Consider the following 19,529-nt stretch of genomic DNA (forward strand, 5'->3'; position numbering starts at 1 on the left):
TTTTTGACCCTTTTCATCAAGACCATCCCTTTTCCACAGTCCAGACTAAACTCAATGTAGTATTTAAAACATATTCCAGATTCCCTTCAAAGTTAAGAGCCCCCACAGCTCCAAACATCTGGCGGCCCCTTTCCAGACTCGAAAAGTCCAAATCTCCCTGTACAGGGGGGTCTATCCAGCCCCCCCTTTCCAAACCAAACCAGATTTTACCTTTCCCAGTCTGGTTTTTCCCAAGTTCATTTATCATGTCCAAACATTTGTAATCCTGCTGGGCCGCTGCTCTCTCCGTCTCTGGCGCCCAAGATTCAGCAAGATCCTCTTCTCAATTGTTCTAGCATGGGACGCTCCTGTTTTAATTCCTGAGTGGGCTCCATGTAATTTCCCACTACCTGCTCAAAGGTTCTGGCCGCGTTAGTCATAGAATCCATCTTCTGACTTAACTGATCCAATAGGGCATTTATTTTACAGAAAGCACCCAACAGTGCTTCTGAAGACATTGTTCCACAAGGTCACAAAGTCCTTTCCCACAGTTATAATCAGTGGCAGCTGCAGTTCCCAGGAATTCCCAGGAATTAGTTACAATTTCACGATTCCCCTCTAGGGGGAAAAGTTTCTTGTTGTTCTTTCTCTTAAAAACAATAGCAATAAAGTTTCTTTTTTACAATACTTTGTCCATATTTGTTCTTTTAACAGACGAAAGGAAACAATGGCGTAACTATATTTCTCTTCTTTTAACTATCTGTCAAAAACCTTTATTTCTGGTCAATGAGCTTCAAACGTCAATTCTGACACCCCGCTCCAGGGTCAGGACGGTGGAAAATTACTTTGCTTTAAGTTCACTTCTGCAGGTTTAAGCAACTCAGAAAGGATCCCCCTTCTTCTCTTGCTACCGAAGGGGGGTTCAGCAATTTCAAATGGTGAAAGTCGATCCTTTAAAATGGTTTTTAAGGCTCTAGTTTATGTTGTCTTTGCTTTGTTCTGGCTACAGGGAAACGGAAGGGTGACTTCCTGTTTAATACTTCCCGTTTCAGTACCAAATTAGGGTAAATTTCTAAGTTTAAAGTCCAAACATTCTATGTTCCAGTACTCACGGTTGGTTATTTTAGATGCCAAATAGTCCCAGGAAAAAGGCAGCGCTCTCCGGCAACGGTTATGCGGATTCGCTCCACAGAAAAAGCAATTGACTCACAGCACTGCGCCACTTCCCCCTCTTCGCTTCGGAGCCTGTTTATGGGCTCCTTTGTGGGTTGGGGGGGCGCTAAGGGTGCCCGCCGAGTCCCACGGTCACAGGCTTCATCCGCCTGTGATTTCCAGAAGGGTCCCCGCTTCGCCGTAGTGGAAAGACCCGTTTCATGTGGAGCTGGTCCCTCCAGTTCAGAGGGAGTCTGCCATTGCCGGTGGCGCCACCCCGGAAGTCCTCACGCTGCTTATATTTCAAATCCTGCCTTTGACTTAATGTATGGATGATAGTTTGACAAATAAGATATCAATGGTCTCCATTCTTCCTGAAATGATTCATCCTCATGTCCTCTTAGTTTAGCAGGTAATTTCACCATTTCAGCATATTCCCCCGGTTTCATAAACGAATCCTCCCTCTTTCCACTTCTGTGCATATAAAGTTCTAGCTGGAGTTGGAGGAGGAGGACCTGAATGGGAGGAACCTTAGTTGGAGGAGGAGGACCTGAATGGGAGGAACTAGAATAGGAGGAGGAGGGCCTGAATGGGAGGAACCTGAGTTGGAGTAGGAGGACCTGAATGGGAGGAACCTGAGTTGGAGGAGGAGACCTCTCGCTCTTCCTTCCTGACTGAGCATAAGATGCCTCCTCTGAAAAGGTTTGGCAGGCATTGAATCCAACTATCTGGCATTGTCTCATTGCTTCCCTCCAATGCTAATCTTGTTGCTGGCTCACTCGTAATCTGGTGATCCACTCAACATCAGTGCACAATGTGTCATATTCTGGACAACGCAATAAAATCCATTGTACTCCAGTCAAGACTTGGCTAAGGTCAGTTGCTACTCTTTGGAACAGGGAGCAGAGCTTACAGAATACAGAAATCAAACCAACAAACGACAGAAGAGAACTTAAATGAATTTCTCAGTTTATTAATATACAAAGTTTAGGAGAATGGAATGATGTGAAGTGAGCTTCTAGATGATGCAGCATACTTGTAGAAAATGGAGCACAGGTATTTGAATATCTAGAAATGACATAACTAACATAAAGTATTGTTAAATATCAGAATTGATATGGTTAATAGCAAAGCAAAAAGACTAAAAACCCTACTCCTATATCCCTCTAGACTATCTTTTTGTGAGATAAATATAAGTTCCCCAAAACACAAAATTATTAAAAGATAATAGTTTACAAACTACGGGCAGTACATCAAGACTCATTGTAATCCTTGGCAAAGCAAGGTAGCAAAACATTTCCTCCCATCTTCCTGTTTATGTGAACAGAACTACATAAAAGTTGGGCTAAGAATGAACATAATCTCTTTCAGAGGAGGAGAAGGAGCAACATGGATGAGCAGGTGTGTTTCCTTTATGAACTTCTGGACATCAGGAACATGGAATGGTTTAAGAATCAGGTGTTCCCTTAATTTCTGGTTGTCAGGTGCTCCTTTGTGTTCAGATCAGGCCTCAGCACAATAATGTAGCACTTGGGAAGGAAGATGCAGCCCAGAAGCCCAGCACTGGAGGCCAACATAGAGAAGATCTGCACGGCCACCATGTACTTGCCCTTGGTGCTCAGGTAGGTGGGCACAAAAGACACCCAAACACTGCAGAAGACCAGCATGCTGAAGGTGATCAGCTTGGCTTCGTTGAAGGAGCCGGGCAGCTTCCTGGCTAGGAAAGCCACCGTGAAGCAGGTGGCAGCCAAGAAGCCCAGGTAGCCGAGGGCAACGTAAAACATGGCCACAGACCCTTCGTTGCATTGTAGGATGATCTCTTCCACCTGGGAGCGCATGTCGGGCTCTGGGAATGGGGGAGAAGAGCCCAGCCAGATGGTACAGATGAGAACTTGCCCCCCAGAACAGGAGATGACAATGGAGTTGGCCAGACTCTTGCCCAGCCATCTCCTCACCCTGTTCCCGGGCTTTGTGGCCAGGAAGGCCAGCACCACCGTGATGGTCTTTGCCAAGACAGAAGAAACAGCAACTGAGAAGATGATGCTGAAGGCCGTTTGTCGGAGAAGGCAGGTCTCTTTCCTTGGGCGCCCGATGAAGAGGAAGGAGGACAGAAAGGAAAGCAGGAGGGAGACGAGCAGGATGTAGGAGAGGTCCCGGTTGTTGGCTTTGACTATGGGAGTTTCCTTGTATTTAATGAAGATTCCCAACACAGTGCCTGCTGTTATAGATAAGAAGAGGGCAACGGAAGCTAAAAACATTCCTAAATATTCTCCATAAGTCAGGAAGGTGATAATCTTGGGGACACATTGATCTCTGTCCTTGTTTGAATGGTGATCTTCTGAGCATTTGGTGCAATGCTCTGCATCTGGGGAATAGAAAAAGAGTGGCTGCAGCATCACTTACATCCCTAATGATCTGAACTCGATTACATTTTGAAGAAATCCTAGAGATTTCTTCCTTATGGTCATTCCTTTCAACTCTCTTCCAGGATGTAATGAAGGTGATTGTAAAGACGTTGAGGAAGGAGCCACATTCCCGAATGTCTGCAGAAATCTCACAAAAAGTGGGTGAGACTGGATTACTCCCCTGTGTTTACTCTCTCCAGGAATTCATTCCGCCTTGGAGTCACCCACCTTCCTGGGCAGAGAAGGTCCCTTCCGCACACCGAGCACAAGCATAGCAGCAAACGGGCTTTCCTTCCAGAACCATCTTGGCATATCCAGGTCGACATCTCTCTGTACACCTGGAACGAGGTACGGTCTAACCAGGAAGACAAGAAGGTGCAACAAAGAGGAACAGTTAGGAGTATTTGTGGGTATGTAATTCACTCATTGAGTGAATTGAAACTGATCTCTGGACTGCAGCCTTTGACCCCTCATCAGGGTCCTTTCAACCCCCCACTGACCATTGGGGTGACCAGAATATCTTGTTCTTCATAATTCGTTCAGGACAACTGAGGTTTGCGCCACAGAACTCTGTTTCCTCTTCTCCATTTACCTGATTCCCTGCTTAATAAATCTTCAAAGAAAATGGCAATGGAGTCTGAAATGTGATTTCCCCAAAGTTCAGGATTCTGATAATCTCTCAACCACTAATTTAGATAAATTTAATATGACTTTTCCAAATATTGGTTTGCCTCACTCTGTTCTTGAGGCATTTAAGGTCTCCTCTTGTTGCTGATGTATTTCCCTCGTTATTTCTAGTTTATGTGCCATTTCTTAACGTTAGCCTTATATTACAATAGGCAATTTTTAAAATAAATTATCATCCTTCACCAAAAACTGCACTTCTCAATTCCTGCACATACAATAGTTTAACATTTGCAACATCTACAAGTGAGCTTACTCCACAAATTAAAAAATCTACAATAAATCAGTAATTATCATTTCTAAAATAAATTGCTTTCTATATTTCTGCATGTATGAAAGCCCAATAGTTCACTTTTACTAGGGGCTTTCCCTTTTCTTCTTATCTACGTAGTCCATTTGGTTAAAGATTCGGTTAAAGTAGGAGTGGTGGTTGCAGCTGTTATTGACGGTCAAGACACCGTTGGTCAACCTGATATGGTCATTTTTCAGCGGTTGTTTAAGGAAAAACATAATAAGCATCTCCTAGCCTTCTCCCTTTGTGATTTACCCTACCTTATTGAATTTCTTGTTCCACTGAATGGCTTCTGGGTTAATGGTGAACTTTATGCTAGCAGACGTCTCTCTCCTTATATTCCCAATTTTCAAAAGGTCACCCGACTTATTGGGAGACATTACCCAGTTCATAATATCGAAGTCTGCTGGCAGCTCCCAGTTCTCATCCAAGCACTGCTTGCCTCTGGAAGTATTCAGACACCGGATTTCTCTTAAGAAAGGGTGAAGCTGGAATGACAGGGGAAAGCACCAGCACTGAGAAAGGTTGAAGCCAAGATGGATATCTCAGTTCTACTCCCACTTTTCCTTTTTCACTTTGGAAAAGTGGGACATTCTGGGATCAAATAAAACAGAGCAAAAGGTGAAATTGATAGTGAACAACACTTTGACTGATAAGTTTGATATAACTAAAGGCACTAGACAGGGGTGCCCGTTGTCACCATTGATATTTATAATGGTCCTGGAGGTATGAACTAAGAATTTGAGAGAATTGTCATACGTGAGAGGGATAAAGATTGGAGTAAAGGAGTATAATTTGGGCAAGTAGCAGGATTTAAGCTCAATAAAGGTAAAACTAAACTGTTAGTGAAGAATATGGTCACGGAATTGCAACGTAGATCAGAAATTATGGTTGCAAAAGGAAGTGAAATATCTTGGAATTTGGTTAATACCAAAAAATATTAATTTGTTTAATGATAATTATGAATCCACATGGAAGGAAATCAAGGGGGACTTCGAAATATGGAGCAGATTAAAGTTGTCATTTTCTGGTAGAATATCAGTGGTAAAAATGAATGTATTACCCAAGATGTTATTCCTGTTTCAAACAATTCCAGTGTTCAAAGGACAGGTGTATTTAAAGAGTGGCAAAAAGTAGTATTGAGATTCATCTGGCAGGGGAAAAGCCAAGGATGAAATATAAATTGTTAATAGATTAAAAAAGAAAGAGGTGGATTCGCCATGCCAGATTTGAAACACTATTATGAGGCGTCCTGTCTCTGTTGGTTAAAGGAATGGATAACGATGGAGAATACAGATATTTTATTTTTATTTTTTTTATATAATTTTTATTAGGTTTATAATATACAAAATTCAAATTCCAAATACATGTTTCCATAAATCTAGTGGACTCCCCCCATCTTCCGGACACTGCATTCTCTGTGAAACCAAAACCTCAGCAATTTGTTGACTTATTTTAAACATAATAATATATCTTCCATTTTATCGTGATATCTGGTCTCTAGACATTTCAATCCGAATCCATTAATTTTTAGTTTCAACACAATAAAATTATTACATTACACTACTTCTGTCTTGTTGTGCCTTATTTACCAATTCAAAGATTTACCGATACTGAAGCTATAATTTCCCAGAGAGAAGCATTTTTTAACATTCATACAACTTATAATGCTTTTTCAAATAGTCCTTAAATTTTTCCCAAACTTCCTCCGTTTCTTCTTCTCCCGAGTCTCGAATTCTGCCAGTCATTTCAGCCAGTTCCATATAATCCATCAGCTGCGTCTGCCATTCTTCCAGTGTGGGTAGATTTTGTGTCTTCCAGTGCTTTGCCATCAAGATCCTTGCTGCTGTAGTAGCGTACATAAAGAAAGTTCTATCTTTCTTAGCCACCCTCTGGTCTACCATGCCCAGGAGGAAGGCCTCCGGTTTCTTGGGTAGGGTAAGTCTAAGCACCTTTTTTAATTCATTATGTATCATCTCCCAGAAGGCCTTCACCTTCGGGCAGGTCCACCAGAGGTGTAGAAATGTCCCTTCCTCCTCTTTACATTTCCAACATTTATTATCAGACAGGTGATATATCTTTGCAAGCTTGACTGGGGTCATGTACCACCGGTATGTCATTTTCATAATATTTTCCTTCAAGGCACTACATGCCGTGAATTTCATTCCGGTGTTCCATAACCTTTCCCAGTCTTCAAACATAATGTTGTGCCCCAAGTCCTGCGCCCACTTTATCATGGAGGATTTAACAATCTCATCCTGTGTATTCCATTTAAGCAGCAAGTTGTACATTCTCGAAATTAACTTAGATTTTGGCTCAAGCAACTCTGTCTCTAGTTTCGATTTTTCCTCCTGGAAACCCACTTTTTTGTCTGCTTTAAAAACTTCCTGGATTTGAGCATAATGCAACCAATCTCGCACCTTGTTTTTTAACTTTTCCATACTCTGCAACCTCCATTTATCTCCAATTTTTTCAATTATTTCCCAATATTTAGGCCAGTGGGCCTCCATATTGAGTCTTTTACGTGCTTTGGCCTCCATCGGTGAGAGCCACCTCGGAGTTTTACTCTCCAATAAGTCTTTATATTTTGACCAGACCATAAAAATTGCCCTTCTGACAATATGGTTTTTGAACGATTTATGAACTTTAACCTTGTCGTACCACAAATATGCATGCCACCCAAAAGCATTATCAAATCCCTCCAGGTCGAGGACATCGGTGTTCTCCAACAAAATCCAATCCTTCAACCAGCAGAGGGCTGCAGCTTCATAATATAACTTCAGGTCCGGCAGGGCAAACCCCCCTCTTTCTTTCGCATCTGTTAGTATTTTAAACTTTATTCGGGGCTTTTTGCCCTGCCAGACAAATTTAGATATATCCCTCTGCCATTTTCCAAAACATTCCACCTTATCCACGATCTGGAGGGCCTGAAACAAAAATAGCATTTTCGGCAATACATTCATCTTTATAGCAGCTATTCTGCCCAACAAGGAAAGTTTCAGTCTTGACCATGTTTCCAAGTCTCTTTTGATCTCTGACCAACATTTCTCATAATTGTCCTTAAACAAATTCAAATTTTTGGAGGTCAGGTGCACCCCTAAGTACTTTACTTTTTTAACCACATTTAGTTCTGTTTCTTTTCTGAACTCCTCTATTTCAGTAGTTGTCAAGTTTTTTGCTAAAACTTTAGTTTTTTGTTTATTCAGCTTGAATCCCGCCACCCGACCAAAGTCAGAAATTAATTCTAACGCTCTTTTAGTACTAGAGGCTGGCTCCTGTAATGTTAATACCAAGTCATCTGCAAATGCTTTCAGTTTATATTGTTTCTCTCCAACCACAATTCCCTGTGCCAACCGGTCATTTCTAATCATGTTCAATACTACCTCCAGGACTGAAATAAACAACAGAGGAGATAGAGGGCACCCCTGTCGTGTCCCTTTTTCAATTTTGAACTCCTCTGTCACCACGTTGTTTACTATCAATTTAGCTTTTTGTTCTGAATAAATTGCTTCTATTCCATTTTCAAACCCCCGCCCTACTCCCATCCTTTCCAAATTTTTCTTCATAAACATCCAAGAAATGTTGTCGAAGGCTTTCTCCGCATCAATAAAGATCAACACCGCTCTTGTATTTGAGTTAATCTGTAAAAATTCCAAAATGTCAATGATGTTTCTTGTGTTGTCAAATAAATGTCTGCCAGGGAGAAAGCCTGCTTGGTCCTTATGAATCACTTCATTTAATACTTTCTTAAACCTGCTTGCCAGAATGTCTGCAAAGATTTTGTAATCCACATTTAGGAGTGAGATAGGACGGTAGTTTTTAAGTTGAGTTTTTTCAGTTTCTGATTTTGGTATCAACGTGATGAAAGCTTCTTTCCACGTTTCCGGTGCCTTCCTCCCCTCCATAATCTGGTTACAAACTTCCAACAATGGTTGTATCAATGAATCCTTCAATGCCTTGTAATATTTGGAAGTAAGTCCATCAGGTCCCGGAGACTTGCCCAATTGGAGGTTCTGAATGGCGCATTCAATTTCTTGGGTTGTAATATTACAATTCAGGGTTGCTCTCATTTCCTGGGGTATTTTTTGTAATCCATTAGTTGCGACAAATTGGTCCACCTCCGAGCCTTTTTGTGGCCTTTGTGAATAAAGTTCTTTGAAATATCTCTGGAAACACTTTCTAATTTCCTCGGGTTTCTGAACCATTCTCCCTTCAATCTCTAGATTTGTAACTGTGTTAAGCTTTTGTCTCTTTTTCAACTGCCAAGCCAACAACTTCCCGCACTTATTAGCAGATTCAAAGGATCTTTGTTTCATTTGTTTAATTTTCCATTCCACCTCTTGATTTATCAGTTTCGAATATTGTGCCTGGAAAAACTTCACTTCTCTCAATACTTCCTTTGATTTAGGCCTGGATCTCAGTTTTTTCTCTCCTTCTCTTATTTTCTCCAAAATCTTCTCCTTCTTTTCATTCCAGAGCCTTTTTTTAATCGTGTTCTGCTGTATTAGAAACCCTCTCATAACTGCTTTACTTGCGTCCCAGATTGTTCTTTTTTCCACATTTGTCTTTAAATTTATTTCAAAATAATCCTTTAAAACTTTTTGGGCCTTCTTAACAATCTCCTGATCTCTTAACAAAGCGTCATTCATTCTCCATCTGAAAGATCCGGTTGTATTTAATCTCAATTCCATTCTCAAAGCGTTGTGGTCGGAGCAGGTTTTTGGGCAGATTTCCACTTTTCTGGTCTTAGGTGCCAGCCCTCTAGTTATCCATATTTGGTCGATTCGCGTCCATGTCATGTGGGCCTCAGAAAAGAAAGTTCCTTCCTTCCCTAGAGGGTTCTTGATCCTCCATATGTCAATCAAATCCAAATTGTCAGTCATTTCGAAAAAGGTTTTTGGTAGTCTGCCGTCTTTCGTTATATTAGCACTTTGCGACTTATCCATATTCACTGAGGCGACTCCGTTCATATCTCCCAACATGATAATGTTGTTGTAATCCAAATAGTCCAGCATAGTCTCATGCAGCTTCTTGAAAAATTCCGATTTTCCATCATTTGGGGCGTATATTCCTAGAATTAAGAACTTTTCTCCTTGTGTCTGAATTTCAATTGCCAAAATTCTACCCTGTTCATCTTTAAATACGAATTTTGGTGACAAGTTCTCCTTTGCATATATCACCACTCCTCTTTTCTTAACTTTGTCCGATGAGATAAATTCTTGGCCTAGCCTTTTGTTAATTAACACTTTTCTGTGGAGTCTTGTCACATGTGTTTCTTGCAGGCAAATAATGTCCAATTGTTCTTTTTTCAAAATATGAAATACTTTTCTCCGTTTTTCTGGAGAATTCCCGCCATTTATGTTCCAACTAAGAAGCTGTAGAGACATCCTGGTCTACTTCTTAAATATCACAGTTGGGTATCTAATTTGTCCTCCGTTCCCGAAGGCTGTGGTGCCGGTCCGCCTCCAGATGGTACGGGTCTTGGTGGTGATCCCGGTGGTGGAGGCCAAGAATCTACAGCTCTCTTTTGGAGGTCCTCCTCGTTGTCGTGTAGGAACTTCTGGTGGTCCTCTGGTGTTTTAATTCTTACCTTCTTTCCTTTATAGGTGAATGATAGACCTTGAGGAAATTCCCACCTGTAAGGGATTGCGTTGTACCTTAACAATTTAGCCAAGTCTGTATATGAGGCTCTAAGGTCCAACAGATATTTAGGAATGTCTCTATAAATTTCTGCCCTTTTGCCTTCAACTTCCAGAGATTTTTTAAAATGTTGGCCTAGTATCTTGTCTCTTTCCTCTCTTGTTCTCAAACAAACCAAACAGTCTCTGGACTTGTCTTTTTTAACCGATCTTCCCAATCTGAAGGCCGTCACAATTTTGAAGTCTTTATCTTCCTCAACCCCCCAAAATTTAGAAAACAACTGCGTCAAAAATTCCTCTAGGTTGCCCTGCTCCAGCTCTGGGACAGCCCTCAGCCTAAGATTACATTCCTTACTTTTCAGTTCCACCATTGACAGGTAGGCTTGCTGTTCTCCTACCTGTCTTTTCAGAGGTCTTACTTCCCCTTTGATCTCCTCCACCTTTTTGCACGCTTGCTCAGCTTTTTGATTGGCTTCCGCAGCTAATTTGTAGTTCTCCGCCGTAGCTCCTTGCAATTTCTCAATAGCCTGAGTATGCTGGGAAACCTGATCTGTTAACTTGCTGATAGTAGATGTAGCTCTGTCAATTTTAGATGACTGATCGTCCACCTTCTTATTCAAAAGTGCCAGTTGTTCCAAAATTTGTTTCAAGACTGGATCAGTTCCTCCAGTTGCCATATCTTCTGTTGCAAGCGTTTCAACTTCTTCCTCCTGCGCCGTCAGCACAGTTGGTACCGAGGATCTGCGTTGATGAGTCAACGTTGTTTGAACAAGCTGCCCAGCTCTCTTATCTTTTTTCTTTTCTTTAGCTTCCTCAGCTAAAGCTTCCTTAGCTTTAGATGCTCTTGTTTTCCCTGGGCCACTCATTCCCCAGCTGCCTCTGTTCAAGGTCAAATAGTCTTTCAATCCATGAGAAAGGCAAGTCCAGAATGTAAACAATTAAACCACAAAAAATCCCAATAAGGTACAGTTCCCAGACCTCTATGCCTCCGCAAATCCACTAGGGGGGGTTTTCATAAGAAAGAAAGTTTCTTTTCCACCATCAAAGTTCCTATTTCAACTTTTATAGTCCCCAAGTTCGAAAAGGAGGCTTTCAGATAGTTCTGTTTCAAAATAGTGCCACAAGGTAGCAGAAAGGTTCCAATATCAGTATTAAAGCGATAGTGTATCCATCAATACAACAATTTGTACTTAAGAAAAAGTTTCAGCAGCCTGACAGTACTCCTTTGCAACACTGGCAGTCCGATAGCTCGGTTATCCCCTTCAATTCCACGTCACTTCACAATAGGGGGAAGATTCCTTAGCGCAATAAACCAAAGAAATTTAATCCTTCAATCTTTTTAATTTCTAGAAGAACACAGTCTGTTAATGCCCCTTCATACTAATTTCAAAGTCTCTTTTGAGCGCTTCAGCCCACATCGGGTTCTTTGCTTTGCTCTGATTAGCAGGACCGGGAGACGGACTTCCTGTTACTCGCCTCCCGTTTTCAGCCGAATTAAATGAATTTGAGTCAATCTTTAGTCAATCTTTAGTACCCCTTACTCACGGGTAAATTGCAGCCAATTCCGATGATTTTCAAGAAGAAAGGTCGACGCTCATCAGCAACAGCAGCGCGGCTTCACTTCCGCGAAAAGAGCGATGAACTCACAGCGCCGCTCCCCCTTTCACGTTCCGGAGCCTCTTACGAGGTCCCTTCCTCGTTTCTGGGGGGGCTTCTGGCACCCGCCGAGTCCCACGGCCGCAGGCTCGCTCTGCCTACGGTTTGTCTTAATGGGTCTCCGCTTTGCTGCAGCGGACGACCCTTTTTCGCGGAGCCCCTCTTCACACAGTAAAGAGGACCGCCATTGCCGTTTTGCGCCGCCTCCGGAAGTCTGGGAATACAGATATTTTAGATGTGGAAGGTTATGATAACAGATTTGGGTGGCATTCTTATCTTTGGTATGACAAAGTGAAAGTTCATAGAGGTTTCCTGAACCATGTGATTAGAATCTTAAAAAGAAAGAAATAAAAACCTATTAGAAAGGAAAACACCATGGTGGATCTCACCTATTGAGGTACTGATGGTACAAAAATTAAATACGGAGGGAAGGTGGGCCACATATAAAGGCACTTTGGTGGAAACCGAGAAAGCTTTTAAACTTAAACCATATGATCAAATTGAAGGATTTTCTTACAGGGTGGCTGCAATATCATCAGGTTAATGACATATTCAGTGTGGATAAGAGGATGGTGGCAGGCAAAGATGATGGACTTCGCAGAACTGGCCAAACTAACCTGCAGGATTTGAGAACAAGCTAATCAAAAATTTCAAAGGGATTGGTGTACATTTATTGTGTATTTGAATAATAATTGTAAAACTTTGAAGACACTAGCGGGATTGAAATATATCCTACAATGTGGGCAATGGAAGCTAAAGAACTAAATTGCGAGACAGGACTTGAAAGCGGAAAACCTGCTGAAGGGAAGTCAGATGCTTGGCAGAGCAAAAAGTTTCTGTGTTTGTTATTGTATTGCTGAAAATATTGTTTAAGGAAGAAAATAATAAAAATATATTATTATTTTTTAAAAAAGGAATGTCCCACTTTTCCTTAGAATGTCCCTATTTTCATTGGAGAAATGTTGGAGGATATAGACTTAATATAATATTTTTAATGTTTCATATTTTAGTATTAATTTATTTATGTTGGGAGCTGCCCAGAGTGCTGAGGCAACCCAAAAAGATGTGTGGGGTATAAACAGTGATATATTTCTAGCAAAAAAGCTGCCGGAACTCACCATGAACACCTCCGTCTTAGAACGGCAATGGCACCCACCTGAGAGGTGCCAGAACTGAGTTCCAGCGAGTTCCCCTCTGAAAGTAGCCCTGGCTATAAACAGTAAGATTATCATTATGGAATGGGATTGTTCTATTTTCATCAGAGATATGTTGGGCGGTCTGCTACTATTACTAATACTAACTCTGATATTTTATAGGTCTATCCCCGTCAAGATCAGCATCTGTGTGGACTGCAGTTTGCAAAAAGGGGAAGGAAATACCTGCCACGGCTGTAGCCTTTGGGGTCCCCATTGCTCTCCTTCCTCCACCATCAGCCTCCTCTGGGATCTCGATGAAAGCGAAGCATGCAAGGCCTGAGCCACAGCTTGAACATGGATGTAAATGACATAGCTGTCTAGAGACAGGATGAACTCACGCTCCTCTTGGGGCAATAGCTGCAGTTCCTCCTCCTCTCTGCATCTTATCCTTCCTTTCACGGACAACAGATGCTTTGAATATGAACACTGAAATGCTTGATTGAAATAATCCCCAAGATAGGTCTGCAATTTATATTTGCCACCTTTGCTGCTCCTTATTCCGGTCTGAATTGCAAAGGACAGAGAACCATGGAGGTGCTGGAATAAAAATGGAGCGATGTAAATGCCAACTCTGATTCCTAGAAAAGCTGTTGTGATCCAGACTTTTGCCCCTATTTCCTTCTCATAAAACAAGTTTGTTGTCAGGGGTACAGTGAAGCCCATTATATTGGTTGCATAGTAAAAAAATACCCCAACTTGTCTCCATAGGAAAAAAGGTTCCCCGGGCCTGATAAATTGATCTAGATCATTTTCTGGTACTCTTTTTGAGAAAGCAATGCAGATCCCTTTGCTGAGCATCAGAGGTTTCACAGCGCTCTGAAATCTTTCTCCACTGTCATTGTCTGGAGTGAAGAGGCCAATCCACGTCCATCCAAAATACAGGAGCAATTCAACAATCCCCTGGTACTGACTTTCCTCTTTGGGAGTCATCCGGTAGACAAAAGGGAACAGGGTTTTACCTTCGAGAACCTGGGCAGTGAAGCCATAACTGATCTAGCAAGGAAAGCAAAAGATCACCAATTTATTTTACTTTCAGCATAACAGGCATTTAATCATATGAAATCACTGAGATCTAAATCTCTGCTGGCTGAGGCTGATGGGAGTTGTAGTCTGAAACATCTGGAGGTGTCAAGTTGGTGAAGGCTCAGATTTGAAAAAGGGATGTTGGATCCATAGCTGAGGATTTTCCCATTTTTAAAAATGTCCGCACTTGACCCCTCCAAAGAGAAAGTAGAATTTTATGCAGTTGAAATTCTCTTTCCCTCCATGCTCTCCCACTACTTACCTGTGGGATTTTGTAGATGCCTGACAAGGCTGAAATCACTCTTGAGATGAAAGTGTTGCTGCTTTCAAGAACAGCCAGCAGGTGATTCTGTTCTCCACAGTGATAATTGGGAATATTGCATCCACTGCCTGCAAGCAGCTCTAGCGTGGCGTCCGAAGTCATCCTTGCATCGAAATAGTTCTCATAGAGGCTGTAGCCCAGGGTGATGTTGGGTAAGAGCCTGAGATCCTGGTTGATCTCTTGGATGGTGACCAGGAAAGACATCACGTGCCGGATTTCTCTATCTGCCCCCCTGCAATAAATGAATTATTTAAAAAGAGTGAAACTTATATTCATATGAATGAGAGGGAGGAAGCATTATATGATCCACAAAGATTAGTATTTATTTATCCTTTTGCATTAATATCAAACCTTTTCCTGTCTAGCATAGAACAAAAATTTGGAGATCTCTGCTCCATGACCGGAGCTTTGATGCAAACAGCACACAAAGCTGTTCAACAGTGGAACAGACTCCCTCCGAAGGTGACCATGTGTCATGGATGCTTCAGGTGAGATTCCTCCGGGTCCCTTCCATCTCTACAGCTCTATGATTCTTTTCTACTATGGTTTTATGAGTAAGAAATGAAGGCGCCCCTCAAAAATTGTGATATACTGGGAAGTTGCTGCAAAGGCTGCTTTTTTTGCAGTGGTCTTTGGCTTCTTGCAAGGGGCTAGACTATAGGTAGATAAGAGACAATTTTATTGACGGAAGAGAAGCACCAAATACCTCAGTCCCCTTTTAGTTACATATGGGGCTTGGTGGCTTGCAGGTTTGAGTGTGTGGTAAAATTATAATTTTGTCCATATTCTGGATCAGAAACTACACGAATGAGCACCCCCCCTTTACTAGAATCTTTGACTAGACACCCGTCCCCAGCTCCCAGCTCCTCCAACAGCAAGCCCAATGGTCAGGGCAGGGTAGTCCTGCAGCACCAGCCCTTGGCTCCCCAGCCCTGAGGAAGGGGCTCTTTCCTTGCTAAATAGGAACCATTAAAAGGACTGGAGGACCACGAAACCATCTGCATATAAGTACATACTCTTCAGTCCTGGCGAAGGGTGTCTGAGAAAAGACGTATGCAGTTTCTGTACGAAAGCGTTTTGGAGAGATGATCCCAGTGATGAGAAAGTGTCCAGGCCGGTAGTAATTGCGAGCATCCGTTTCATCCCTGACCAGATTCAAGGGGCACTTCGCCTTGTGGTTCCCGCAGACTCCAAAGGGCATCATGAGCAGCAGAAGCAGTAACAGAAGGAGCAGGGATCTCATTCTGGCTCTGCTTCCTCCTCCTCTTACCTGCCAAGGAGACAAAGCAGAAGAACCCAAAGACTCTTGCAAGACCAGACTGCCTGGGCTTTCCCCAATCTGCGTGGTTTTCATCTATATCTTCAGAGCTAGGAAGCACAAGGCAGGCACACCCCTCTTTTGCCAGCTCTGCATCTTCACTCAGTCTGTCTCCAACACAGGAAATATTCTCGGCACCAACTTTTTCTTTCGCAGTCACAGCACAATTAATATTGTAATGCTGTGTTGCTTTCCGAGCCTCATGCAATCTACAGAAATATCTCCTGAGCTTTCACCAGATGAGATGACTATAATTTTGATTATTCCAAGTGGAATAAGTTTCATCACAATAACTTTCTGGAGTCTTGAATGGCTCAAGCGGCAGGTGCAGAGCTGGAGAAAAACATGGTGCACAGAAGTCAAGGGGTGTGTTTGGAAGTTGGAAGTTTGGCCTGAACTTTGCTCAAGACCACAAAGAAGGAGCTGGATCCGACCATGGACTCTCCTTCCTTGGAGGTTTTGAAGCAGAGGTTGGATGGCTATCTGTTGGGATTCTTTAGCTGAGATTCCAGCATTGCAGAGGGTTGGACAAGAGGACCTTGGGGTCCATTTCCAAGTCTCCCATTCTATGATTCATTGGGGGGTTTTAAGAAGAGGTGGGAGAGTCAGGGATGGACAACAGCCAGATGAAGGAGTCCCAGCCTTGAATCCCAGGCATCCTAAGCCCTTTTAAAATGTGGGGGGAGGGCAGAGGCTGTTAATGGGTAGTAGTTTTTTATTTTGATTATATATATTGTGGTTTTATATTTTGATTTTGCTCTCTGAACCGCCCTGAGGCCTCCAGGCATAGGGTGGTATATAGATTCAACAAGTAAATAAATATGAAGGAATAAATGGAGAATGCTGAGAATCCTCAGTACTGTGAACGGGATACCTGGTGGTGGGATCTTGTTTCCTGGAGGCTGCTAGAGACAGAGACTGGTGGAGCCTGCGATGGGGAGGGTTTTCCCAAGCCCATCTCTGGCCGCTTTGGGTGGGTCTGGGCTGCTTGATTCCTGCCGCTCCATTCTGGTTCTCTCCCTGAAGGGAAGTAGCTCCTTGGTGGCTTCAAAGCCACTTCAAGTGAATTTCCACCCCATCTTTGAAAGGCTTCTCCAACAGAGGGAAGCTCTCTGGGGTTGGTGAGGGGAGAAATGTTGCTTTGAACTTTCGACTCTCCCTTCCTCTTCGACATGTTTGGGAGAAGGTGAGCATCTGTTGCACATGGAGCCAACTTGCTCCTGGTCTTTGAGCAGAAACTTCTCTACTTGTAAACAATTGGGTGTGCAGAAGCCAGGTGTGACGGAAAAGTTGGTTCCATAAGTATTTATTTTTTACTTTTATCTCCTGCCAGGAAATGGTGAAAGAATGGCAGCCTCTGATTGGCTGTGGTTCCAGGAAGGAGAGTTTAAAAAGAGAGGCGTTGGAGGGAGACAGGGAGTTGGGCTGTTGAGGGTGGTGTGGTTGGTTGAGTTGAGCTGGTTGAGGAAGGAGGTTGGGAGTTAGGTAGGGAGATAGGATAGGAGTCAGGTTGATACACAAAGAGTGTTGAGGAGGCAGAGCTGGTTCTGGAGAAAAGGTCCACTCCACTGTACAGTGAAGGACTGAGTGTAGTGTCTGAGTGTAGTGTCCTGCGGGAGTAATAGGACCAGATCTTGCTGGGAGACTGAGGGTGAGACAGAAGTAGGAGCTGAGGTCTACTTAGGTCTCAAACTCGTCTGGAGGGGAGAGACTCTTCTGAGGAAAGAAGAGACTTCCAAAACCCAGTGAAGGAAGGATGTGTGTGGTGAACCCTTAAGACTGTTACTGAAAGTCCCTCAGGAGCTGGATTTGTTAAAGGGGTGGGTAACTGAAGGAAAAGAGGGACGCGGGTGGTGCTGTGGTCTAATCCACAGAGCCTAGGGCTTGCCTAGGTCGGCGGTTCAAATCCCCGCGACGGGGTGAGCTCTCGTTGCTCGGTCCATGCTCCTGCCAACCTAGCAGTTTGAAAGCACGTCAAAGTGCAAGTAGATAAATAGGTACTTCTCCAGTGGGAAGGTAAACGATGTTTCCGTGCACTGCTTTGGTTCTCCAGAAGCGGCTTAGTCATGCTGGCCACATGACCCAGACATGCTGGCCACATGACCTGCGGAGAAACGCTGGCTCCCTCGGCCAATAAAGCGAGTTGAGCGCCGCAACCCCAGAGTCGTCCACGACTGGACTTAACTGTTAGGAGTCCCTTTACCTTTAACTGAAGGAAAGTACCGCCTTAGAAAGGAACCAAACTATAAAGCTGAAACCTGTGAAAATGAATTGAAGTAGCGTATTATTATTGGAGTAACCTAAGTTTCTCCACTTGTATTGAACTACCTTGTTTTAAAATAAATCTTTATTGTTATTTTAAAAACATCTGCTTGAGACTCCAGCTCACTGGTTATCCCCCACACCCAGGTCCCCTACAGAATACTCTGGGCTAGTTAGCATTGGTTTTAAGGGTGGTTCAGTGAGGTGGGGGCAATATATATAAGAAAGAGCAGGCATTTCGGCGCGAGCGGTAACTGAGGCGCCAAGCCCGTTGCACCAGGCTAGCATTCTAGCAGCTTTATTATTCTTTATCAATTTATTTATTAATTTATTAATATTTACTTCTTACTTACTCATTTCATCTGTTTCATAAAATCCACGTACCACATGGTTAGGCCAATAACTCCCAAAGCCCTTTACGTAAACATAAGGCAGGACAATCATAAAAAAGTTTACAAACTTACTTCAGAAGATACAAAGGGTTAAAATAATAAAACAGACTCAATTTACCTCAACTTCCTAAGAATCTGGGTGGATCCTTAATAAAGTCTCCATAGATATTCCAAAACACCTTTCTTCTTATACAATTTGTAAAAATAAATACATAATTTCTTTTTGACTCCCCACCTCTCCTTTCTCGATGTTTGTTTTTATTACTCCTTTTTATCAGATGTTTTAAAATATATATGCTTTTATTATGTAAGCCCCGATGTCGTATTTCAATAATCCTCTGCCTTTGACTTCATGTATGGATGATGGTTTGACAGATAATATATCCGTGGTCTCCATTCTTCCTTAAACAATCCATCATTTTGGATGGTCATTTTAGCAGGTAATTTCACCACTTCAGCATATTCCCCCAGTGTCATAAGCCATTCCTCCTTGGTGGGGAACTCTTTCCATTTCTGTGCATATAATGTTCTAGCTGCTGTGGTTGCATACTGTGATGGTTCTAGGGGTTGCTTGTGCGTAAGTTGCCGCAACACCTGGCTGGGTGGCCTGAGTGAACCTTTTCTGTCTGGACAGCCACTCACCCATGGCTGTCTCAATCGCTGGCAGAATCCGTCAGTGGGCGTTTCTTGAACTTCTTCCAGCAAAGAAGCTCTTTGACGCCTAGTCTCTGCCTACTCCCCCTGGGCGGAAGCCTTCTGCGCAAGGAGGGTGTGGGCAGCGGAGGACCCGTGCTCTCCCCACTGGTCCCCGGCGAGGAGTCATGGGGCCGCCTCGCCGATTCCCCCATCTGCCCCCCTTCTCCACTGGTGCTACGCTGATTTCCTTCCCCAGAAGATGGGCTGCTTCTCTCCCTCCCGGGACGCTCTCCTGAACCCCTCTGGAGCCCTCCCTCTCCCTCTGGCTCCGATGGCAGTTCCCTGACATATACATACATAAACTAGTCAGGTTTCTCAGGACCTTTATTTATTAATTTTATATTGCACCATTCATTAGAATTCTACAGGTTGAATTGCTATAAGACTGAGAGCTTAGTGAGCTTTCCACCAATTTGAAGTGTTGAAAGTTTAAGTAGGATGCAATCTTGGCTTATTAACCTCTTCTAAATGCTTCATCAGTGGCTGTTCTGCCAATTATTTTCACTTCCCATC

At 42.9% G+C, this 19,529-nt stretch overlaps 3 protein-coding genes across 12 annotated transcripts in view; 1 reads left to right on the forward strand and 2 right to left on the reverse strand.

The window, feature by feature from the left end:
• The window catches only part of LOC309360855 (uncharacterized protein), a 143,993-nt gene that overhangs the window by 56,216 nt on the left and 68,248 nt on the right, over positions 1-19,529 (forward strand). For 9 of the 10 annotated variants that reach the window (XR_014164247.1, XM_081895800.1, XM_081895799.1 and 6 more), the window contains exon 5: positions 14,714-14,836. Coding sequence is in view for 9 of the 10 variants with exons in the window: in XM_081895800.1 (XP_081751926.1) it covers positions 14,714-14,836 (123 nt within the window). In the remaining variant the exon portion in view is untranslated. Of the gene's footprint in view, positions 1-14,713; positions 14,837-15,535; positions 16,487-19,529 lie in introns of those variants that run through there. The other variant, XM_081895796.1, reaches the window with a different exon arrangement.
• Positions 1-19,529, reverse strand: part of LOC309360976 (vomeronasal type-2 receptor 26-like) — a 39,464-nt gene that overhangs the window by 10,366 nt on the left and 9,569 nt on the right. The gene's annotated exons all lie outside the window — the stretch shown is intronic.
• Positions 2,529-14,567, reverse strand: LOC309360783 (vomeronasal type-2 receptor 26-like). Its single transcript, XM_081895666.1, has 4 exons — positions 14,289-14,567; positions 4,773-5,000; positions 3,765-3,891; positions 2,529-3,496 (listed from the first exon to the last, which is right to left on the reverse strand). The coding sequence occupies exons 1-4, from the start codon at positions 14,550-14,552 to the stop codon at positions 2,598-2,600; spliced, it is 1,518 nt and encodes a 505-aa protein (XP_081751792.1). The 5' UTR covers positions 14,553-14,567; the 3' UTR covers positions 2,529-2,597.

This window comes from Podarcis melisellensis, assembly GCF_964234715.1.
Source record: "Podarcis melisellensis genome assembly, chromosome: 18".
Taxonomy (NCBI): Eukaryota; Metazoa; Chordata; class Lepidosauria; order Squamata; family Lacertidae; genus Podarcis; species Podarcis melisellensis.